We start from the raw sequence: 25,110 nt of genomic DNA, 5'->3' as shown, positions 1-25,110 counted from the left end.
GTTAACATAGGTTTGTGGTAAAATTTGGCCTAGAGAATTTGTTCATTGGGGTCAGTGCACAAGCAGTGTTTCCTCTGGATTGTTGCCATTCCAAATTATTGAGGCATTCTCAAAATTTGTGATCTTTTTTCGCACTTTTCTCATTATTTATCCCAAGAATGAAAATATGATACACGTACTTTAATTATCTACCCCAGAAGTTTATATTTCTTGACAGGCTCATTTAAAGAAGTTTATTTTAATTGCTTACCAATTTACTCTGAAATTTTAATTTTACAGTGTAACTGTTTTTTTTAATAAAACATCTTGAAAAGCCTTTTGGCATCTTTGTACTGTGTATCTTGTCAGTTCATTCACGGGTCACTGTATTGGCTCTAATTTGCCCTCAAACAAACGCCCTATATTTAATTAAGAGAAAAAAAACAAGGTTATCACGCAAAGTCGCTCTCGCATAAACTCAGCCAACAGGTTGTGGCGTTTTCGAGGATATGCCCTTTTAACATAACATTTACAAATTATTTACCGTGATTTTTGTATGTAAATTAAGAAAAAAAGCGCGGCCTCAGGATAATCAACTTAACAAATAGATTCCAAGTTGCCGTGCGTCTGTTCAGTAATAGATCATAGATGACGTCAAAATGTGGTAAGAGCAAAAAAGTGGCACACGAGGCGCAGCCAAGTGTGTCCCTGATGTTCTTACCACATTTTGACATCCTCTGTGATCTATTACTGAACAGACGCACGGCAACTTGGAATCTATTGTTTTATATGATAGAGAATTCAAAAAAAGTTTTAATGATGACGTCATCTATACGTCTGTCCTCCAATAGATCATAAGTGAGAACCAATCAGAATGCGTGCACAACTGAGCTTATTTTGCAAACTTATTTTGATGTCTTAGCGTTCAACCCACCCCACCCTAGAGGAGTGCTACCAGTCTCATACGCAGTATAACCGCTGTCAATGAATTGAATAAAATCTAGTTTAAATAAGTTTTTTTTTTATCAAAGGGATCATTATAATATTTATTATTTGTCGTTAAAACTGGTAGCACACTTCGTAAAATTATTTATTAGAAATGTTCTTCCCCAGCTAACTCCCCCGACGGGAATTGTTGTCTGCCTCGTTATGAGTTAGCATTATGCAAACGAAGGAGGCAAAAACCGACATGGGGGAAATTTAAGCAAGGTTTTGGAATAATTTTGTCTCCGATTTCGGTTGCACTAGCCATCTGACCCCGACAAAAAGTGACATGAAACCCTAAGGAACGTCGAAGGAACGGAATATTAGCCGTTGGAATCATTCTTGAAACAATAGCATCGTTCACAAGTTAACTACAGTTAGTTTGACGCCATTTTGTAAACTATCCTATCTCTGGCAGAAGGGACATAATTCACCAATAAAACATGACGAATCTCGAAGGAAACAATCGCAAATGGACGCAAGACGAAATCATAAACAATACAAGAAACGTTGTACGTGGATTAGAGACCTTGAAAAATGAACATTCAGGAATCTTGAGCAACCTTAATTCGGATCGTGGTGGATCATCGGATTTGGAGAAGGAGAAGGGCTCTATCGTCCAAGAATCAATCGAGAAGATCGAGTTAGGACTAGGAGAAGCTCAGGTGCGTATTTCTGGTTTCTTTCTCAAAGGATTAATCATAGCTAAATAAATGATGTTATTTCTCCGCTGAATTTCTTTCTCTATCACGAAGTACATGATTCGAATTTCCTTGCTGTGGAAAGAGTGTACTAAAGAGATGGATTCTATCTCTAATACTGCGATGTAATCGCAGGGGCTCCTAAGATCGACTAGTCTATTCAGGGGCAAAGATCAACTTGGAAGATAATAATAGTATGTTTTAAAACCCTGAAACGTTCGCTTGCTTCAATGAGCCTCTCAGTTGTGTTACCAAGAGTTATTCTCGTCTCGCAACGAAGGAAGCCGACTCCGATATTTGCCGGCAATTTTATTAGACACATATTCCAATTCAAGATCTTATATTCAGTATACTCATTTAAAACTAGAAATAATCTTAAAGGCTTCTGTTCATGCCAAAGGCTATACTGTAATTGTTTTTGTCGCTTTTTGTCACCTCATAAACCAGCTGAATTGACAAAATGGCTGAAAATATTCCTTTCCATTATGTTAATTTGACATGTTTTGATATGGGTAGTGCTAGTAAACGTATTGCGATTATCGTCATAGATAATATTTTGCAATTCAGCAGCCTTTTACAATTCTTTGATTTTTCCTTGAAATTACTTGTTTATCTGCCAAATGAAATTAGCCTCAATTATAAATTTCAAACAATGGTAGCCTCACCAGTCCTATATTTTAAAGTGTTTGGTTTAATAATTCAAGAGTGAATTTAGGTTTCAATTACTGGTTTTGAATAATGGCTGTCCTTAGAAATAACAAAAATAAAGATTTATCTTCTTTGCTAATTGATAAAAGCTTTTATTCTAAATTAAATGAGGTTCAAACTTTTCTAGAGATAGTTCTTTGATTCAGACATGCAACTATCTTAGGTGATAAAGGAATTTTTTGCACTTCATGTTTGTCAAATTTTTATCCAGAATTTCTTGATGTTGAAAATGGCACCTAATTTGAGCAGCTTTTTCTTGCCTCTAGGTTGACTGGATATGTGAATCGTTTCCATTTGTTACTCTTCAATTAAAAATCAGATCTATTCTTTCACTAGATTTCTTCATTTGAGATCAAGTTTGTGTACCTCTTTGTTTAAATTAAACTGTGTCATATATTTGTTATTGAGAGGTGTTTGGAACACTTTGGGACACACTTGAACTAAAAAGTTGATGGAGTAAAGTTTTGATGTATACAAAACTTCAAACTATTTAGATCGGTGACCACACTTACGTATGTTCTCTATAAAAATTCAAAAAATGCTTATGGTCAAGGTCAGGTCCAATATTGAAGTCTTTAAAAAGCAATTTAGCATAATAAGATGCCTTTGTGGATAAAACTGAATGGAACACAATTGAAAAGCATTTTTTCCTAATGTGTTCTGGTTACAAGAATTAAAATTTATTCAAGCATGTTCATTTTTGGTGTTTTGTCTTGGTCTGACTTCCTAGAATTCATAAAATTCATCATGAAGGATTTTATTTAGGTGATGACTATTCTGATTTGAAATGCTTATAGTAGATATTCCTGGAAAAATCCTTATACACAGAAAGTGAAAGTTTTGCACGAAAAAAAACAAGCCAATGTGTTTTGAGGAATTTTCCTAGTATTCTCAATTTATATGACCGATCCACGATTCAAAAGGTTTTCCTACCAACATAATGCACAAAACTGAACAGAACTGTGTTATAGTTTTACAAAATGTAACAGGTTTCGTTCTTTGTTTAAGGAAAAAAACAGTGTTTAAAAACAACAATTCTGATTATTTCAGCCAGATATAAGAGGAGTTCAGAGCTGTTTCCTTTAGAGATGTTAAAACTAATATATATCTAAGTTGCTTCTAGGTAGTATTGGAATAATGTTTTTTAATATATCACCAATGTTTAAATTGTTATATACATTGTAGATATGTGGCAAGTGTCAATTTAGCTCTAAATTATTATAATAAATTCATGAATTCCCATTTTGTTTGGATTCTAAGAATTGAACGCATGACTTCCATTGGACTTCCTGCAAATTATTCTTATTTCTGAACACTCCACACTCATACAGGCATTTGAGTAAGTGTAGAGCCATACTGTTGTATCACAGTTAAGTCTAAGCTGTCACATTAATTGATCTCAATAGGATGACCAGCAGATGCTTGTTAGTATCAATGACTGGTTTTAAGTTATTTTGAATATTTCCGGCTAGGTAATGATGGCACTTTGTAGTCACCTCAGCACTGTTGAAGCTGAAAAGCAGAAACTGAAAGCACAAGTGCGAAGGCTTTGTCAAGAGAATGCCTGGCTCAGAGAAGAACTGTCAGTCACTCAACAGAAACTGCAAGAAAGTGAGCAGAAAGTGGCTCAGTTGGAAGAAGAAAAGAAACACTTGGAATTCATGAACTCTATAAAAAAATATGATGACGTAAGCATCTTTCAGTTCTTCCTTCTTGTACAATAATTTTCATGGAAAGCTACTTTTGCACATAAATTGCACTCACTGGTTATATTTTGTTTTTTAGAGTCACCTCTCATTTATTTTATTGTTTCTTATTTTTCATGTGTTTTGCCCATCATGGAATTGTTTTGACTCTCCTAGGATAAGCATGTAAGTGTTAAAATAGCTAGAGAAGTTCCCTGTTTCCTTCCTCATTCATTCACGCACTTACACTTACAGTTCATTGGATTGTTTGTTTTTAATCATGTCCTTGTCCTTATCATGCATTCATGACTGTTTATTTTAGTTTGCATAAAATGCAAAAGGGTTAAGAAACAAGCACTCAACTTTTAGAAACATGTAGACCATTTTTAGAAATTCTGCTACAGTTTCTTTAAGAGCAATGGAACAAAACTTTATATTTCAGCTGTGCAAAAAGATTCGTTAGATTGGTATGAAAATCCTGATTTTATTGTGTAGTATATGACTTTCATACATGTAAAGGGTCCCTATCCATCGTCCATTTTAAAAGTAGATTCGATGTTGTGATGTGTCTGTTCAGTAATAGATCACAGTTGATGTCAAATTGTGGTAAGAACAAAAGAGTGACACTTGAAGGGCAGTCAAATGTGTCATAGGTGTGACAGGAAATCTATTGGTTTATATGATAAAAAAAAACAAAATTTGGTTTGTGGTGATATAAGAAACAATCAAAATGTGTGTATAATTCACCTTGTTATATAATATTTTTGTGAATATATTCTTTCATCATTGACTGAAGCTTCAATTGGGCAGAGTACCATAGGACGTACAAGTCTTTGGATATAAGTGGTTGGGTGTGAGCCCTTGCTAGAAGTATAAATAGGTGTTGATGAACCTCCTCTTGTAATTTACTTAGTCAAAAATGAAATTGTAGGCTGCTTGGTAAAATCAAGGAGGCTTTATTTACCCTTTTTTCTCATGAAGAGAAATAATTATTTTTTACCAGGATGAAGGAATAGAAAATGACATCAGTATAGACATGCTCTCACAGGATGAAGAGGAAGTGGAAGATGTTGATGGTAGGCCGTTTTGTAGTCAGGAAGAAAAAGTAATGATTTCTATAAAAATTCCTTTCTCAGAGAAACACATTGAGCCTTTTAAGCCAGCAGTAACCATTACCATCCCAGAAAATCTTAAAGATATAGTAACCATTTTTAAGAACTATTTTTCAAAAGTCGTTACCATGCCATACTCTCAACTCTAGTAATAAATAACTGAAAAAAAAAAAGAACCACAAATATTGAAACCTGCAAAAAATTTACTTTCTCCACGATAAAAACTATCATGCTATCATGTTAGGTAATTAGTTAAACATAATTTCAAGTGCAATGTGGTGTTAATAAGCACAATATAATTTTTCCTAGACAAAAAAATTGCATGAGCCTGTGGGGCAAGTGCAATTTGTAGTCTCTGAAAAATTTACTTGTGCTTATTAACACCAAATTGGAAGAGAAATCATGTTATTACTTGTTAATAATGTACATGAAGAAACATCACAGAGAGTTAAGGAGTAATTTTGAGAGGGTGCACTTATGATTTGTAATTTGGACTCATGTTACAACTTTGCTCCCATGCTACATGAGAATTGCACTTATCCAGCCAATCAGAAGCCAGTTATTTTTTCAGGTATATTGTTACAAAAGAATGAAAACTAAGCAGAAATGAGATATTTCAAATCTCTAGTGTAGCATGAGGGACATCTTTAATTTTTTTCCTTTCCAACATTATGTTAGTTCATTGACTATTTATTTATTTATTTATCTTTTTATTTTATTTATTCAATTATCTTTTTACTTTCATTTATTGTAGATGAAACATTAAGTCAGGCATCATCTGCCACCTCAGCAAGTGCATCAGGTGTCTATGAAATTCCAGCTCGCCTTAGAACACTGCACAATTTAGTTATACAGTATGCTTCACAGGTAGGAATTTACTCCTTAAACCCTTCAAGTATCTTCTTGATAAATTAAAATATTTACTCAAGTAAGTGCTGTGGGTGCTTAATTGATTTATGGTCCTTAAGAGTGGGAGCTCATATGAGGCTGGGCTTATGCGAGGAAGGGTGCTTATATTAATTTAAATGTTCACAGTTTTCATCTAGTAGTAAGTTTATTTTAGGGCAAAACCAAAAAAAAAGTAACAGAACATAATGATGTACCACAGACAGTGAATTTAGACTGTCAGCCAGTAAAGAAATAATACACAATACTCCTCTTGTACACTTCAGTTCAAGGGGGGGAGGGAGGGTGGTTAGCCTAGGTTGGATGTTTTTCAAATAAGTACAGTAATTATTGTAAAGTGCACTTTAGTTCTTGTCATTATTCTTCTCACAAACCAGCACTCAAGAACCAAGATGTCCATCATTGTTTCTTTTTCCTTTTGCCTTTTTATACATTAGTTAAGTACAGTAAACACTTAAAAGCAGGGACATGTTTTAAGGAAGACACCAAACCTAATTTTTATTTTGAATTTTTTTCATCCCTTGAAATGGTGCTTAAAATATCATTCTTTGCATTATGCTTTTGTTAGGGTCGATATGAGGTGGCAGTCCCTCTCTGTAAGCAAGCACTGGAAGATTTAGAAAAGACGTCTGGTCATGACCATCCAGATGTGGCAACTATGCTCAATATCCTTGCTCTTGTATACAGGTAATTTGGTGATGATTTAACATTAACACTTGAACTGTTTTCTGTTCTACAGCAAGTGCATCTGTGGTAGGTCCTTTTCATTTTTGTTGGTTAGCTATCCTTACTTAACAGGAAAACTCAGTTTTAATTAATCACTGTTTTTAATCATATATGGGTATATAGAAACTGGTAACAATGTCTCATAATCCTGAATGAATTTTTGGAATCAACTTCATAACTTATTAGGCAAATCATGTCAATTATTGATCTTTTAAAAATCTTTTGAAAGAGCTTTAAAAAAAAGCTGTTGTAAGATTACTTTCATAACAGCCCATTTTGGTGTTTTTAATTCACCTTTCAACAAGCAACTCCTGTGCAGTGCTGAAGGGAAGACACTCAGTTGGAAAAAAATTCAAGTTTGGACACTATTCTTGGGGGAATTGTGATGACATCTATTTTTTATGTTGAATTTTCAACCTTGGATTATTGATCTGTAATATTTCAAATGATTATTAAATATGTAATTACATAGAAGTACATAGCTAGTAACAATTAGGATATTTTGCACCTTTCCTAGATATGGTAATTTATTTTATTGATTCAATGTTAAATGCTGCAATAGAAGTTGTTAGAACCTCAAGTTGTTAAAAGTAGTAATGAATTGTGTTAAAGAGCAAATCCAGCCAATTGTGTAATAGTTAGTGATGCATAATATTTTTGGTAATCATACACGCATTATAACAATACCATAGTTTGTGGAGCAGCAGTTGATTTTGAATGAAGGTGATGTGAGTTAGGCTTCATTTCCTTTATCAGATACAATATCGTTCACCCAGCAGTAGATCTCCCTAAAAGTGTCCTTTGGGACATATTAAATTTCCTCATGAACCCCGTGCGACACATTATTGAGGATGACGAAAGCTTGGATAGAATTCACATCAGGAATCTGGGACTTGTGTGTGGTGCCACCTCTGAAGTTTCCATTACGGACAGTGGTATGACAGACAGTGAGCTGTCATTAGTGTCTGGTATCATGTTTGAGCAACATGAAAAGCTCAGCCAAAGGATGGATACTGTTGAAGAGACAGTCAGGAAATACTTGCGTGTTGACTTTGCAAGCCCAGTGACATCAAGCGTTTCTGCGTAAAGCAAAAAAAACCAAGCTAACTTTGCTGTGATTCAATTTTACTGAGTGGCCAAAAATATTTTTAATTTTCCTTTAAATGTACAACCAGAAGAGGACACCAGAAGTCACCAGGTCTAGGAAAGAAGATCTTCAAGATATTTTTGTGATCTATGGTTATGTTGGGATGGTATTGTCATGACACAGCTGGTGATATTAGAAAAACCAAAGTGATTTTGGTGCTTAAACATTTGAATCCTTCAGAGAAACTGGTTACTTGCGCGAAGCCATGTTTTGTTTTAAGCTTGAAAAGAAATTTTTCAGATGAGCTACATGAAACTGCATTCCAATTTTCCTGGCCTGTGGTAGATGATAGCTATTTTATTGCTTTGTGATAGCACAATTTGATAAGTTTTGCCAGAGGTTAGTTTTAAATTGTATAAAAAAAATATTTTGTTACTTCAGTCCTTTAAAGTAGTTTTCAAAATGCAAATAGTTATTTCAATGAAATTTTACCCTGTGCCCAATGCAAAGCATTGTTCTTTGGAGATTTAGATAAAATGATTATTATATTTTTGCTTTATTCATTGCTTTTTTTGCAATTTTGTTGGGTGTGCCTTTGTAAGTCAAAGTATTCAGATTTTTTGGAGGAGAAAAAAAAAAATTTAGGGTAAGTACAAATTTGGTAAATGCTCACATGAAGCAAAAAAATTATATTAGTGATAGTATTTTAAAGGTTATGATGCATTAAATTATGCTGTGTATCTACTGTGTGAAGTAAAGAGGAGTACAAGTACGGATGCAAGATGCCACATTTCTTCAGTGTTAATTGGAAAAAGACCTTCTTTATTCAACCCTGTTCATCCATCCCCTTGTCTGCCTCAATTCCTCTGATGTATTATCGACAAGTTCTTCACACTGTATTAGATATTTTGGATACAACTTGTCATCAAATCATTGACTGAGGGGAACACAATCTTGTCAGACGTCGAAGCTGTCATTAACAAGATAAATGAGCTTTTTCTGGGCAGGAAACTAATTTGTAAAAAATTCAGGTCAAAATTCTGGCTCTTAAAATCAGTTGGTGAATTGTCCTTCAAAACCTGGAAAGAAGATAGAAACCTCCCACAATTTTTCAGTTTTTTTGGCCAATTGCACGGAAGGATCATTATAACCAACTATGCTCACAGCAACAGGAAATGATTAAGCAAACACAGTTGTGAACAACTTTTATCATCAAAGCATTTTATTTCATTCCAAATAACTTTTCTTCATCCTTTTTCATACCTTTGTTTAATTTTTACTGTGCTCGAAATAGCATTCGTCTTTATATCGTACCCAAAAGTTGAATGTAGCAGTGTAAGTCTTAACCTTTCAGATTTCATCCTTACTTTAAGCTCTGAGATGTGATTTGGAAGTTTCTTTGGCCTCTCAACATTTGTTTGTAAAATTAGTTAAGAGAATTGGGACTTCTTTTTTTTTTTGAAGGTAATGCATTCTAGTTAATGGAATAAGTTTGCCTTTTTTCCTAGTCTGTTTCACTGTTTTTCAGCAAACAGAATTACAGTGTTAATCCCATATAGATGCTGATGGATTTAAGTAATTTTGTTCTTGTTAACTTAGGCCAGTATTTAGTCCTCAATCACCTTAGAGTCAAGCTTCACACTCAACTGTCTTAAGGCAGTCATTTCTTCAGTGTTAATTTTACTTACCATCAATGAAATATTTTTCATCAAATGCAAACTCACACTTAGAAATTTTTATCATGAACTGCATTCTTTGTCATGTATCAAGCACTTTTGTTGTGTCTGCTCACAATTCAAATTCTTGTTCAATTTATATGTTCCACAATATTTATGATCCATGCATTTCTCAGCATAGTAGATCGCTGCCATCAGTTTGGTTGTTTGTACCCTTCATGATGTCTCATTCAAACGAAATGTTCCACAAATTCCACAATGTTTACAATCCAAGTGTTTATCTGCATAGTTGACTGACAGCAAACATTTTGGTTGCATCAAACAGGTCTTTTCTTGTCCATCTGTGTCTATGGGAGAAGTCGTACAAGACAGATTAATGCAGCTATAGATTTTAACTCAAATTAGATAAAAGAGAGAATTTTTCAAAATTTTGTAATTTCAGATTTCTTTGTAAAATTAGAAAAGAGAATTAGGATTTTTGGATTTAACAGTCTTTTCAAAGACAAACTTTTTAAACAGATTTATCTATTTTATAGTAAATTTAATAACATAGGCATTTTATGCAAGTTCTGGAAAAGTACATACTTTACCATAGGTAAGCAATGATTTGGTACTTTTTGATGAGATATTTTTTTAGGCAAGTTATTTCTAGCAATGACAACACGAAAAATGGCCATCTTTGTACATGAGAATATGACAATATAAATTATAAAATTATCTGCAAAAAATAATTTTTGAAGGCCATTATTTTTAGCAAGGAGCATGCAGCTAGTATATTTCAGTCCATGCAATTGGCGTTGGATATTTTGATACAGGGAATGAAGTGAAATGGAAAATTTCATTACAATTTCCAGTATCAAAATCTCCAACATTTGAGAGTATGCATGCTGGCATAACACAAATGCAAGATGACGAATTTCATCCTTCCGCTTAAATGGCTACTGAAAATTTGAAAGCATGAAAGCATTGCATGTCAGAATATCAAGAAGCAGTTTTATTCTTGTGTGCCATATGTACCAGTTGAACCAAGTTGATTATGTTGATTTTTGATGAATTTTTCAGTATCACTCCTTAGTTAGTATTTTGAACATCAGTACCCTCTTCCCTCCCTCTTAAATTGAGGGGGGGGGGGGGAGAGAGGTGCATTTTAGGCTGCTTTCAATAAGAGCCCTTGTCCTCAAGAAAGTAAATTGTTTTTGGAACAACTTGCATTTCTTGTGTGGACATCACGACCCTTTAACTCCCATGATCGATTGTTAATTCTCCCCTGTAGCTGATACACATTTCCCTCAAATATGTTATGAGAATTTGGTGGTAGATCAAGATAACAGTTTCTACCCGATAAGTGAGAGTATTCTCATTACTTGTTTGCTGTATAATGTATGGATATTAGAGTGAGAGGTTATATGTTAATCACTTGTGGGAGTTAAAGGTTATTATATTGAAACAACGACATTAGGGATGTTGCTTTTTCTTCTTAGAGCACAGGATCACACTGGATGCAAATTTAGCTCCTTCTTAAGAAATCATTGCATTTTATTAGTGAATGACATTTTAAAACACTAGGCTGGCATATTCCAGTGTGAGGAATCCTTGAAGACTGCACTTTGGAGTAAACCTGTGTTTAACTAAATAAAATCAGCCTTGTAGATGCATAAGTAGTAGTTGAAAGCCAGTGAACATCACTTAATATTCTGGTGCTATTCAGTCACACAGCTTCAAAACGGTCATCACATTATGAAAGGAGACAATTAGTTGAGCTCTTAATGGCAGACAAATCCTTGTTTGTGTTGGTTATTCCACGGTGCAGATATTAACAGTAACAGAAAATCTAGAGTCATGAATTTTTCTTAGGTAACACTTTATAGCTGATCAGTCTGTTTGATCTCACTACCTGTTGGCTGAGCAATGTAATGGTAATGTTGAGAGAAGATGCATGTTAATCACTTCTGGAGTTTAAGGGTGAGAGGGCACTTCCTCTGTACATGTCACTATAAAACTGTACAACAGACTAAATAGCAATTTTTATATGTCACTATTAAATACTATTTTTGTTATGATCGTGAATTGTATACCTTGAAAAATATCCCGCAAGCTGTTAATTTTTCCGTCTGGTGTATTTTTGTGTAAGTGTAAACAGTGAGAGTGATTTTCCAGTGTACTAACCATGTGAAAGGACAACAGGAACTTAAAACTTTCATGAAAGCTGTGAGAAAGCTGTGAAAATGCTCAAGTTTATTGTTAACTTAGGTTAAAAAACACATTGTTCAGTGGGGCAATCTTTTTAAGTTGTATTCTTTGGAGCATGGAAATTATACCTTGAAGAAGCTTTGTTTTACAAAAAAGTTGTTATAGACCTCTGTGTCATTTTAGTTGCAATAGTTCTTGTTATAAGATGTGATTAAAATCACTCTATCCATAATTCAGAAGTTGTGTTATTCTGTTATTCTGGTGCACTAGTTACTCTTTTGGAGTAGAATTGTCTTAATTCAGCATGAATTATAAAAATGGCATGTGACAGTTCTAATGCAACACATTTGCACAAATTAATTTAGAGAAAATTGCATTCAAATGGCCTCTATTGTCATTCAAACATGCATAGTTTATGATTTCATATGGAAATTTGATAATTATCAATATTTTATTCATAGTATGTAAAATTTAAATGAACACCTGGGGTTGAAACAATAATTCTAAAACGAATACAGTTAACAAGTCCCCAAGCTTCAAAACAGTTTCTAAAATAGCTATTAATTTCATATTTTGATTAAAAACTTCTAGAAGATAAATTGCAAGTAGTTTGATTTCTGATCCTCTCTGAGGGAAATCATGTGGTGTGACAAGATTAGATATTTACGGTTATGCAGCTGAGGCGTAGAATTTCTGAGTAGGCATAAGTTACATACATGTACGAAACTATTCAGCAACATAAACAATTGCATGTTATGCCGTTGTGGAAGTTTTGATCAGAACAAACTGATTCCCTTGGGAATTGATTTTGGTCAAGAAATCTATCCACGTCACTCAAAGTCTGTCAGCATTCATTTGATATGGAAAGACCAAATTCAATAACTTTTGGCGACAATAATGTCTGATTGGGACATTTTAGAAATTCCGTTCATGTTGACAGATTAAATGTGATCTGTGCATTTCCAGTCAAAATTCTTTCGTTTTCAAATTTATACACGAGGAAGAATCATTGAACTGGGCATTGCTTAGGAGTAATTTTTCAAAACGAAAAATGTCTCAAGCGAACCTCTGTGTAACGTATTTAATTTAGTAATTGAAAATTCATGCTACCGCGTCGTGCATTATATGTTTTAAAAGGAAATGTGTGAAAAGGAAGAGTTTCCTTCTAATCTAAGACGACTTGTGCTTTCTAAAAGCTGAACTTGAACTTGACAGAAATGCTTTGCTCTAGTTCCTTCAATTCTCAATCACAGCTCACAATAATCAAGACTTTACTATTACTTCCATGGTCCTTGTTGAAAATGAAAATTTATAAGAAACCAGCCAAATACGAATTAAACTACAGAACTGATCGAAAGTGATGTGAGATAAATGTCACACGACCTGAAAAAACATGAATTTATCCTCCACGCAAATGTGCATTGTTCGATTTACAAATACTGCATTTTTGAAATACCAGAGCCCATAAATGTCTTGTATGCTATAAAACAATTCTGAGGGCAAGACAGTTTATAATCTCGACTACATGGCGACGTGAGATACAATCTAGAAAGTTTGAAAGCTATATTTAGCTGTTTGCAATTTGCAAAATTTCCGGTGGCGGTTGAGTATTGCAGCTTGAAATTTTCTGAGTGTACCACGACGAAATGTCTTTTCTTTACTAGTAGTAGAATGTAATATATGTAAAAGTGTCCAAGTAGACAAAGACTTGGTGTTAGCTCACCTGCATTTTGTTTTGTTGATAGCAGTATGACATGGATGCCGGAAATGTTGCTTATTTTTCATTCTGTGTTAAAATGTCCAAAATCTACAACACAAATATAAAGCTATATTTAAAACAGAATGTCTGAACTAGAAATTATTTCTTTTTTCAGGAACGGGGCAAAGTTATGCGTTTGTATGAATCGTCTCGTGAAGCCCTTGAACACAAAACCCGTTATTTCATTATTTACAGAAAACATGTTTGACTGTATTAATTGGAAGTCTTTGTGCTGTGGCTTTTGTCTTGTCAACTTCATTACGATGTTAACTGAAAACACTCAGTGGTAAACTAGCTGTGAACACTTGTACAAAGTCAAACAAACTGATAATAGTTTGTTGTAAGTTTACACGAAGAAGAATGGGTTAATATTCACAGTAATTAATGACTGAAATTTGAAAAGCTAGGTCAGACAAGAAGTCTCCTATTTGGAAAGTAGTATGGTGTTTTGTTTTCATAATCTTATGCTTCAGTTTTCAAGGGAATTAATAAGAAGTTTTGTGTTGTTGTGTTTTGGCATGCTACAACGAACCGTATATTGTGTTTAGAGGCATGGACCCGTGACACTTTTGAAATCACAATGATCTTCGAATTAAAAGTAATATGGGTGTCTTTTCTTGTCTCCAAGCAATTTAATATCCCAGCATTTGGCTGAAGCTTTCCAATTTCTGAAGTTTTTGTTCAGAACGCAGCACAAACCTTACCATGTGAATGATTTTAAAACTCGTATTTAGATGTCATATTTCTACAGCATTATTCAATGTTTCAGCTCCGACCATTAACTTTAAATTAAAATATATTTAAGTGGTAATATCAGTCGGTTATAATTATCTCTCTCCAGGTTTCACAATATACCTATTTCCTCTTGCATGTGAGAGGTAGTTATTTGTGAATCTTATATATGATAATGGTGAAAGAAGGATTGTATCGAATTTCCTTTAGTGCAAACATTTTCATGTGGAGTCGTGGGAAATTTCACTTTGTTTCTGTAAAAACCGGAATTGATGTTATAAGGAGGAATTAAATTTATTTGTCGGTTTTTTTTAAGTGAGTTGCCTTGAAACAGAAGCTAAAATTTCAAAACCTTTCTGTTTTGATTGAATTGAGAAACAGATGTGAAATGAAAATGTCATGTCTGCGCGCGTAGCGAAGCGTATCGTAGCGAAAATGTTTCAGGTGTAACATTTCTTGTTGTAGAAGTTAATAACTTTTAAACGTTTAACTTACATCTTACCTGCTTTTGCAGAGACCAAAACAAATATAAAGAGGCGGCCAATTTGCTTCACGATGCACTGACGATTAGAGAAAAGACACTCGGCGAGGATCATCCAGCGGTAGGTTTGACAAGTTTTGTGTTGTGATCCATCACAGACTCTTTGTTGGGTTTCCCTTCTTTCAGTAGTTCTTTCTTTCCCCTTGCTTTCATGTCTTCTAGATATGTTCAGCTTTAACTTACCTGTGTGTAGATTAGTTAAAACAAGACCTAAATACAAATAGGCGGATGCTGTGGAGCAGTTTTGTTGTTTCTATGGACTGTAGATGCTCGTGATAATATTGTGATTCGATGGTTGATGAAGCACGCGCGTGCACACACAAAGGGGTTCACAATGGTTTGACAGCTTTTCCTTTCCACGATCAAAATATTCTATTTAGCTGTTTTAATTCGAGGTTTCTTCGACCAATCTGACACGTATTGTGGGTCTGCTGAAGTGCTCAAACGCTCGAAAATGTTTGTTACGTGACCGCGCAATATATGAACGTTGAAGAACGATTATCCATGCCGGAGGGTTTTTATAACTGAAACTTAAAACTTGTTACCTCCTGGATTAGTGCTGATATTTTAATATGACTTTCCATATAAGGAGCGTATCCCTGGCGTCACTTACTGTTCTGAGGTCAAAGGTTTGTAACGTGGCTCCTGTTATTCACACCAGCTGGAGGGGTCTTTTAGTGTCTGGAGACAACTCCCAGTCTATTGTGAGGTTTTAATTGACTGCATTACGTTTTTTACAAAATCTTAATCTCGTTTTCGACGTTTTATATCTTGTCTTTCCTCATCTACATGGGTAATTGAGCTCATCAGGGTTCTTGGAGAAGAGTTTACTCTCTTATTTTTTAATTTTAATTTTTTAAATCCAACTGTACTCAACGTTCAATTCCATCAGACTTATCTATAAGAACATTGCTGTTGCAGCCGTTTTATTTCCCACCAAAACAAACAAAAGGATGCATTGAAATCTCGTTGATTTTAAACACATCTCGAAAATTGAGAACTTCGTTCAAGTCATCGTTATTTACCTGTGTTACACTCGTCTGTAATCTAATTTCCTTTTGATCCGACGAATTGGATAAATAATTTTATAAATTTTAGTTCTATAATACGCGGTATCTTTAAAATATGGTGTCATAACAACATCTGTTTGCTATCAATTATTCACACGCTGCAGAGTGAAAATCGCATAAAGCTTCCGTTAACGGAAACCAGAGGATTTACAGTTGTAATCCGTCTGAGTCAATTAAGAGCTAATCTTTGCATGGCACGTTTCGTTATTTACGCGTAGTTTAACACTTCAACTCCCAGATCAAATTTGTAATTCCTTTAACTGTAAGCCATATAATTATTGTAATGCTAGTTCAGAGAATTTGTATTGAATCAACTAATTATCCCTAAATTGATATTTTTCTTTATTCTCATCACTCACCTTGTTGATATTGAATTAATTGATATTAATTTTTTGATATTTGATATTGAAAAATTCTCTCCTAGTCACTGACGGGAGCTAAAGGGTTAACTGAATAAACAATTAACCTTGACTTTGTTTTTTTTTAAGGTGGCTGCGACTCTTACAATCTAGCGGTGCTTTACTGCAAGAGAGGCAAATATAAGGAAGCTGAGCCCCTTTGCAAGAGAGCCCTGGAAATACGCGAAAAGGTAACATTTACGTCTCGATTTACTGCCTCACAACAACCACGTGCGCGTGCCCACAACGAGCCAATCAGAACTCAAACAAAAGTAGGGTCCGTGTATGCGTGTACCACAACGAGCCAATCAGAATTCAAGCAAAAAGTGGGCCGTGTGTCATGTCTGCCACAACCGAGCCAATCTGAATTCATTTGAGAACTGAGGTCCGTTTCTTAAAAGACCCGCCAACTGAACGGGTCCAAAGTCGTATTTCAAAATCTAAATTTCAGTTTACCTGCGGAGTGAATTAATAAACAATGCCCCTTGCAAGTAAGCTGCAATTTCAAAAATGACAAAAGCAGCCTGAAAAAAATTCCGCCTTCGACGTGATTCGGACCCGTGCTTCCCATATTACCCTCCGGCTTTTTTTAACCTATGGGTTATGTTTTGTTTTAGGTACTCGGCAAAGACCATCCCGATGTAGCCAAGCAATTGAATAACTTGGCTTTGTTGTGCAGAATCCAGGAAAATACGACGAGGTTTGTGGAACTTATAACATTGACAGGATTATCACAAAGGAAAGTGGAAAATAAGAAGGAAAAAAATATAAAGCTATTTTTGTAATGTGTTATTACAGGTTGAACAGTACTATCAACGGGCTTTGGAAATTTACAAACCACCAAACTTGGCCCAGACGATCCTAATGTGGCGAAAACGAAGAACAACTTGGTAAGAGGAAAATTTCTGTCCGAGAAGTTAGGACAGATACTGAGATTTCTACAGATTTTTTTTTTTTTGACTTTGCTGAACGCCTTCGTTTGATTTCATATCTTCTTCGTTATTTAGTCGTCCGCATATTTTAAACAAGGAAAATACAAAGCGGCTGAAACGCTGTACAAGCAGGTATGTATGTATTCAGTTGTGTTACTTTTGTCTCTAACATGTGTGCACAAAAGATGGCAAAGGAAACTATGATATCTTCTAAATAGACCTTGTTTCCTAGGGAACCCTTAAATCATAATCATTTTCGAAGACGTCATGAGGCAAACTCGTTCCCAGGTTAAATAGAGAGACTTTGGAAACGAGGTTGTTGAAAGGACTGGAAACAACTATTTCTGTGCCATACGGGGTGTTGGGAGCACTCATTGGCATTTTGACCCCATGTCAGACCAAAAACTTTTTTACACTCGCGTCTGAAAGTTGGTTGTTTTATTACCCATTAATTGATAGATTGGAAAATGATGATTTCCCCCGCTCTTGTTTGGGTCCTTATTCCATCTTCTTCGGTAAACTTCCATTCCATATCAGTAACCCTGCACCTTCAAATTGCACACGTAGATTGACTTTTTCAAATCTCTTTTTCTTTTGGTTCCAGGTGCTCACCCGAGCCCATGAGCGTGAATTCGGGCCTGGTACCGAATCATCTCTGGAAGATGACGTAAACGCGGGAAAGACAACGCGCCATATGGCGAGTATGGTGGTTGGCATAAGGCGGCCAAAGTGGACAGCCCTACTGTCACCACCACCCTCAGGAATTTGGGAGCATTGTACCGCAGGCAGGGCAAGTTCGAAGCAGCGGAGACGCTCGAGGAGTGTGCGCTGAGATCACGACAGAATGTTTAGTCGAGAGGTGTAATATGGCTTTTAATCAATATTCTTTAAAAATCAACAATTACTTGCGAGGTTTACGCTAATTTCCATTCGGAACAAACTATATCTTAGTAGGAATTCTCTCCTCTACAACTACGGTAGTTCCTATGGTAACTTTTGGTAGCTTGAATATCCTTTAAATCAATTACGAGGACTATTTTTCAACCGCATAAATGATTATAAACTCAAGCTCGATATAATCTCTTCTGGTTGATACTCTCATTCACTTTTGCAATCACCGCACCCAGCTATGTAAGCTACTTGACTGGTAAGCGTCAATCTAACCGAACGACTTTTCATTCCTCAGGCCCTAGATGTCGTTCGTCAGACTAAGGTCGCTCAACTTTTTAGCTGAAGATGTCGGCGGTGCATCATTTTCATCCAGCAGTGTGGCTTCGTCTCTTCCTCCTTGAACGGTAATGGAAGCAAGTCCCAATAGAACCAGAAAGAGATGATCCCAACGACGACAAAAAGAACGGAAAACGCGAGAAGACATTTTCACGCCTCAAGAGAACGTTGAGCAGCCGCGGTCAAAAGCTGATGGAAAAGATGGGTGCCAGTGGTACAAGGCTTCAGCGGTCGTCGTCGCGTGACAACCTAGCCCATCATGCTAAGCTGTCGCCGTCGGAGAGGATTTCTCGTAGCACCCCCATGCTCGCACAGCCACAACCTGATCCCGACCGGATAAGGTCAGGGAGCGTTAGCACCAGGGGTACCCCGTTGGGGCCTTGACGAGTAGTACGCATGATACCCTGCGGAGGACTTTGTACGAGTTAATATCTGGGGACGTCAAGGAGACCAGCTATTTTGATAGTTTTTACCAAATTAAAATCCATGGGACCAATTTGCTCTTGAAATTAGTTTTTAGTCGATTTGAGGTTCGTTTTTTGGTGGAGATGGTTAAATTAATTGTCCAAAAATATGGCCGGAGACCTCGTAAGTCCTCTAAGTTTTGGGAAGAGAGGTTACCGTTAAATTGATACTTCAACGGTTCGCGATTGTGTCAACATAAATCCAGAATTTAGTTCTTCACCATGAAACTTGCGCAAAAATACTCCAACAATCTTGAAGGAAATTGCGTGACACATTTCCAGACCCAAACGCATTCCAGTTGTCTGTTGCTGTGGCCTTTTGGGGTTGAATGTGACAGCAATCACCCACAAAAACACTTAAATATATCTTCTCACAAATATTTTTAAATGAGTTGAGGGATTTCCTGAACCGTGTCGAAGATTTTACTCTGTTTACATCTCTGTATTTTCCACAAACTCGAAGTTATAGAATTTAACTTCAGACCGTTTTTAATTTCTTTGATGTTGTAAATGAAAATGGCATACTTTGTCATAAACGCAGCTATTTTAGAATTTATTATGTCTGTTTTGCAACTGGGCCCGTCAAGCAGACGTATAAACTTCTTAAATTTTTTAAAGTTTGTTTTTATTTTGTATTATTCAGACCTTCCAACGGCTTTGTTCCTACTATGTTTTTTTCAATGAACAAGCTGAATATTGCACAAGAAACGTAGCCATTTCAGAACTAGCTCATAATGTTTTAATTGGTCCTGTAAAGAAGACATGGGCTTCTTTCTGTGTTCATTTTAGTTGACTGAGTTTTATACGAAGCTGTTCTACTTGTCTTAAAAGCGGAGCTCTCATATTACTTTTTAACTTCAAAAATGAACAATTATAAGAATTTTATTATTTAACGTTATGGCTGTACATAAATAGGGCCTCTTTACACAACTCCGCGTGATTTTGTAGCCCGGGCGGGAATCAACCCTCAGGGCAACCCTCTACTCCGGCTAATTTCATGAAGAGATACCCTCATTTCCGGGTGGTCTCTTGTCGAAACCTGGGTTGATCCGGCCAACGAAAACAACCTGAGTTAGTGACATCACACAAATAACTATCTTTGTATCAACCTTTCTTGTTTTAGCACCATGGCTCTCGTTTCTCCGCGTCATAGGTCGGTAGAAAGACTTTCCCAGGTGACTCTCGAAGTGAACCACGCGCGAATGTTAACAACCGATCTAGGATCGTGGTGAATTGTGTATTTAGCACTCTAGGCTATAATTTACCCGGAGCTGTTTAAGGAGGCCGCTATAGGTGTTAAAGGTGGATAAGTTGTGAAATAATTATGGAGCGACTAAGAGAGAGTTTCTTTTGCTGATATGCAAGGTAATGCTAAGGCTTTTAAACCTGCCACGAGAGCTAAGGGAACCGTATAAGTTTTTTTTACTTGTAGCAAGAATACTAGATCAAAGCTACTTTTGATTCCATTTTTTCCCATAGGGAACAAACTGTAAGAGATTAAAAATATCGGCAGAAATGTGCGTAATGTAATCGAGGGTTTTATAAAAGTAACTCATGATCTCTGTTTTCTCAAAAAAAACAATTGAATTTAGAGTGCAGGTTTTCGCGATTCCAACACTCGGACGTGGCCGGAATATATGCTTAAACTTTCCCAGCTAGTTTTTTGGAGTGGTCATTGATATTCTGAACTTATAAGTGTTAACTACTTCGCCCTGAGTTTGCGTTGTCGACGCACAGAAACCACTTGTACTATATTCCTACTATCGTTTTGATAACTAACTTCGGGACAGAATGGAGTCTAAGAGGTTCTGGAGTGTCATAGTTCCAGAGTTAAAGAAGGAGAGCTTACAATTTAAGTCATAAACCAGTAGGTTACGTAGTGAAGTCTCGCGCCGCGCGGACCCCTCGTTTTCATGCGTGGGCTAGGCGTGGACCCTCGAAGTGCAATCTAATCATTCCCATGTAATCCCAGCGTGTTTATTCCACCAAAATGGCCGACGATGATGCCAAGGATCCCACGTGCACGTTTTCTAGTCGAAGCTTAAATCGCTGGCTCGACAAACAGTGCAACGCTGTTGGAATAAAAGCCCGCCAGAGATTCAACAAAGTTGTATTCCACCATCTTGTCCGGCCGAGTCATTGCTTTGGCTTGTGCTAAAAACTGGGTAGTGGAAAAACGGCTGCGTTTTCTTTGCCCATACTTCAAAAACTCTGCGAAGATCCTTATGGCATATTTGCTGTTATTCCTCACTCCCACCAGGTAGAAAGCTAGTTTTAATGTTAATTACTGTCCTGGTTGCCCCAGTTTATCTTTTCGAACTAGTCATTTAAATTTCTGTTGAGTTCTGATCTTGCTGTTTCAGGATCGACTTGTGTGAGCTTATTAGGTGCCAGAAAAATGTTATCGGCCAGCGCTCTTTAATCTGTACTGGTTGATCATCTTTCAAAAGGATTTCAAAACAGTAGTCCCAACCTTTTTGTTCGAAATCCAAAAATTCATTGTAAAAGGGGAACCACTGTCTTTTCAGCCTGCGAGCACAATTCCGCCTTTTGCGCCAATGGGCAGCCACTTAAGACAAAGGTTTTCTGACAATCCCTGTGTCCACCCTTTAACTTCCCAATTTCTGATTGTTAATTCTCCCCTCTAATCTGCTACCCATTTCCTTGTAAATCAGTTATGATAATTTAGTTTGAGATCAAGAGATAACAACTACCTTATTAGTTGGGGTTTTCTCATACCTGTTTTGCAGGATATTTAATGAAATTACATATTTATCATTTCTGGGAGTTAAAGGGTTTAACCTTCAATGGATTGACATCCCCCCAGGAAGACAGGGGCATTCACCATACCTCCTAGTGACTATGTGTCACAGGAAACCTGATATACGCTGCAAGGGTTTGAGAAAATTGGCTTAGATACTGACATTACCTTTTTCATCACTCTCTATAGAGAACTGGCATATCAAATCTTCAACCCATTCAGAGCCCTTGGAAAACCCATTTGCCTTAAGGAGGCTGTAATTATTGGTGGCCTGGACACTATGAAACAATCATTGATTACTTGCCGAGAACCCTCATGTTTTCATAGCGACTCCTGGAGACTGGCTGATCATCTTAATAGTACAGATACCTTTGACCTGAAGAAAATCAAATTTTTAGTGTTTGGCTGTAGCTGAAAGACTCCTAGATCCGTCATTTAGTGATGATCGTCAGGTGATTTTTGACAATGTTCCAACACCGACAGACATTACTTTTCAGTGCCACTCTTACAGATACTCTTCAAGAACTGAGTGCGATGTCCAGCAATGAAATCCATTTTACCATCAAGTAAGGTCTGAGTGAGTTTAAAAGATATCTCATTGCTTTTTTTTTTTTCCTCACCTGAATGGCTGGACTAACATATACAGAAATATTTATTTTTCTAACTTGCTTGTGTAAAATGTCCCTCTTAATCCTTGGAACCCCCGCTAAGAACTCTCAGCCCTCTATTAGATATTTAGGGCCTAGGCGATGGACAACACTCACCAAGAAGTATCAGGGAACGTCACAACCCTAACGTCGTTTAAAATCAAGATATGCAACTCAATATAAGTGAACTTTTTAGATGATGGCTGCGCAGGCTGTAGCCTTTGTTCATTTGAACCTTCTGTGTAGTTTTACTATAAATCTCTGAATGATTTAACTATAGATATTTTACCTACTACTGTATATAGTTTTTTTTAGTTTGTATATTTCTCCCCTAATTGGTGGTCCCCAAATTAGTACGGGATTTGTTTCCCTGGCTAGACGGCTGTTTTACACTTTAATAAAGTTTCTATTCTATTCTATCTAATGTCTCCTTACAATATCACCCCTGATTCAAGCATTAAGGTCACGATAATAAGGGAAATAATCACTATTGAAAGAAGCGCTGTGATTATTAAAGAAATTTCCCTTCTCAGCATCTATTGAATGTTTAGATGACAGAATTAACCCTTTATCTCCCATGAGTGACCAAGACAGAATTTCTCCTTACAATTTCAATATAACTTCATTGCAGTCAAGTGATGAGATTCAAAGAAGAAATATCAATAGAATCATTAGTTTGATGCATTACCAAATTCTTCCAAACTTACAGATAAGAGTTTGTACGCAGACAGTAAGAGAACTAATGAGATCTTGGCCAGACAGTTAAAGGATCTTCATACTGATAATAGGCTGTAAAGGGTTCAAGTTGTTCCTCTGTAAATTTTGCATTTTACATTTGCATAAATATAGGAATGATTAGTATGTGTGGTCTAAAACATTGCACACTGTTTTTCATTCGTAAGCTTGAAATGTGCTCGAGAAACACTCCTAAGTAATTTTCCCTAGTGGCTCCTTATACAATTCTTTTGATGTCAATTTGAAGAATTTGGTATAAGATCATGAAAAAGTTCTCCTAAATGATATATTTTCCTTTCGTTCTCATTACTTGTCTGCCTGATACATTTTATTGATATTGTAAGGAGAAATTGCTGTCTCTGTTCACCAATCCGTGAGAGCTTATAAAGGTTTAGTACTGCCTACATCACAGTGGCACTGCTGGACGCAAACTTTTTAAACAGGGGATTTAGTTTTTTTTTCCTATCAATAATAATATAAATGAGAACATAAGTGTGTCTGATTGGCTGAAAACTAGGCATTTTTCATGTAACATGAGTGCAAAGATGTAACACATGCAAATTACAAATAGTGTGCACGCACTGCCAAAATTTTGTCCGTCTTGAATTTCTGTGACATGTTTTTCATGTAAATTGTTAACAAGAAACAACATTATTTCTAAAATATGGAATTTGGTGTAAATAGGCACTCGTACACATTTCAAAGACTACAAAACTTGCCCTACAAGCTTGTGCAATTTTGTTGTCTTTCAAAAATTTACTTATGCTTTTAACACCAAATTGCACTCAAAATCATGTTGTTACCTCAGTATACTAACAATTGGTGCACAATTTCGTTATTGTCTTCTGTGGTGAATTCTTAACCCTTTTACTCCTAAGAGTGACTAACATCTAATTTCTCCTTACAATATCTCCCCTAAATTACACATGAAGGTCACAAGAATAAAGGAAATGATCACCAACTAAAGAATCTCTTAATCGTTCAACAAATTCTCCTTGTCAGCACCTTAAGAAACGTTTGATAAACAGCATGGAGAATATGCATACTGATATTAGGTTGTAAAGGGTTAATGACATGGTTATCTTCTTTTATTTTCAGCATAAAAACAGTCACTGAACTTGATCAGAGATACATTCTTGCTCCAGCCAGTGTGCGAGACTCCTATCTCATTCACGTTTTGCGAGAGCGTGGAGAAAATAAATCAGTAATCATCTTCACGCATACGTGTAAGAATTGCCAAACGCTAGCAAACATGCTCTGGAAGTGTGAGCTGCCTTGTGTGGCTCTCCATTCATTGAAATCGCAAGGGGAACGGCTTGCAGGCTTGGCCACGTTCAAGTCAGGTATAGTCAAGATTCTTGTAGCTACTGATGTAGCAAGTCGCGGGTTGGACATTCCTCAAGTAGAACTTGTGATTAATAGTAATGTGCCGGCGTCTCCAAAGGACTACATACACCGCGTGGGACGAACAGCAAGAGCTGGGCGTGGTGGAATGGCGATAACACTCGTAACGCAGTATGATGTGGATAGGGTGAAACAGATCGAAGCTACCATCAATACCAAGCTTGTCGAGTTTGAAACTAATGAAAATGATGTTCTGCCATTGTTGAAGGCTGTGATGGTGGCTCGAAGGGAGGCGGAATTGAAAGTTAGAGGTAGTGCTGTGTTAGAAAAGAGATTGATAAATAAGAGAAAGAAACTGATTCAGGAAGGGAAAGATCCTGATATGAAGGTATCAAGAAGGAAACGAAGAAAATACAAAAAGGAGAGTAACTAACAATAGAAGGGGAAAGGCGTTGAGAGGCGAAACAGTTAATGAATGAGGTCTTTAGCTGAGCTGGATGTGAAATCGTTAGTGAGTTATCAGTGTAGCACCCATTTCTATTAAATCTTGTACTGTTAATGGAACCCAAGTACCATTCACAGATGCCGCATTGCATTTGAACATTTGACCCATATGTAGCTTGGCTTTATTACTGTAACCATACCGATTTCTGACCATTTAAAGTCGAGCCGACAGTAAATTATCAAATGAAACATTTTGATTGCTTATCCTTTGAAACAGCAACACAAAGTGTCGATCGCAAAAA

General features: G+C 36.2%; 2 protein-coding genes and 1 long non-coding RNA gene across 3 annotated transcripts; 2 read left to right on the top strand and 1 right to left on the bottom strand.

The window, feature by feature from the left end:
• The first annotated feature begins 1,122 nt into the window (after window positions 1-1,122).
• On the top strand, window positions 1,123-18,848 carry LOC131773071 (kinesin light chain-like). Its single transcript, XM_066170450.1, is given in 19 exon segments — window positions 1,123-1,628; window positions 3,845-4,060; window positions 4,235-4,243; window positions 5,061-5,133; window positions 5,924-6,036; window positions 6,644-6,762; window positions 14,760-14,860; window positions 16,345-16,445; window positions 16,872-16,929; window positions 16,932-16,954; window positions 17,053-17,088; window positions 17,091-17,144; window positions 17,262-17,318; window positions 17,791-17,851; window positions 17,854-18,047; window positions 18,373-18,411; window positions 18,413-18,461; window positions 18,464-18,496; window positions 18,499-18,848. Coding segments are annotated over 19 exon segments (1,857 nt in total). The 5' UTR covers window positions 1,123-1,406; the 3' UTR covers window positions 18,798-18,848.
• LOC131773072 (uncharacterized) lies at window positions 9,252-15,293 on the bottom strand. The gene is made up of 2 exons (XR_009339306.2): window positions 14,748-15,293; window positions 9,252-9,911 (listed from the first exon to the last, which is right to left on the bottom strand). It is a non-coding gene; the product is annotated as an uncharacterized lncRNA (long non-coding RNA).
• Window positions 18,849-20,867: 2,019 nt separating the features above from the next.
• On the top strand, window positions 20,868-24,928 carry LOC131773062 (probable ATP-dependent RNA helicase DDX49). Its single transcript, XM_059089023.2, is given in 7 exon segments — window positions 20,868-21,122; window positions 21,124-21,137; window positions 21,828-22,038; window positions 22,040-22,113; window positions 22,115-22,187; window positions 22,190-22,215; window positions 24,119-24,928. Coding segments are annotated over 7 exon segments (1,332 nt in total). The 3' UTR covers window positions 24,798-24,928.
• Window positions 24,929-25,110: the final 182 nt, after the last annotated feature.

The sequence above is a fragment of the Pocillopora verrucosa genome, chromosome 7 (genome assembly GCF_036669915.1).
Source record: "Pocillopora verrucosa isolate sample1 chromosome 7, ASM3666991v2, whole genome shotgun sequence".
Classification (NCBI taxonomy): Eukaryota; Metazoa; Cnidaria; class Anthozoa; order Scleractinia; family Pocilloporidae; genus Pocillopora; species Pocillopora verrucosa.
The sequence above is the reverse complement of the archived record's forward strand: the minus strand, read 5'-3'. Positions and strand labels throughout refer to the sequence as shown.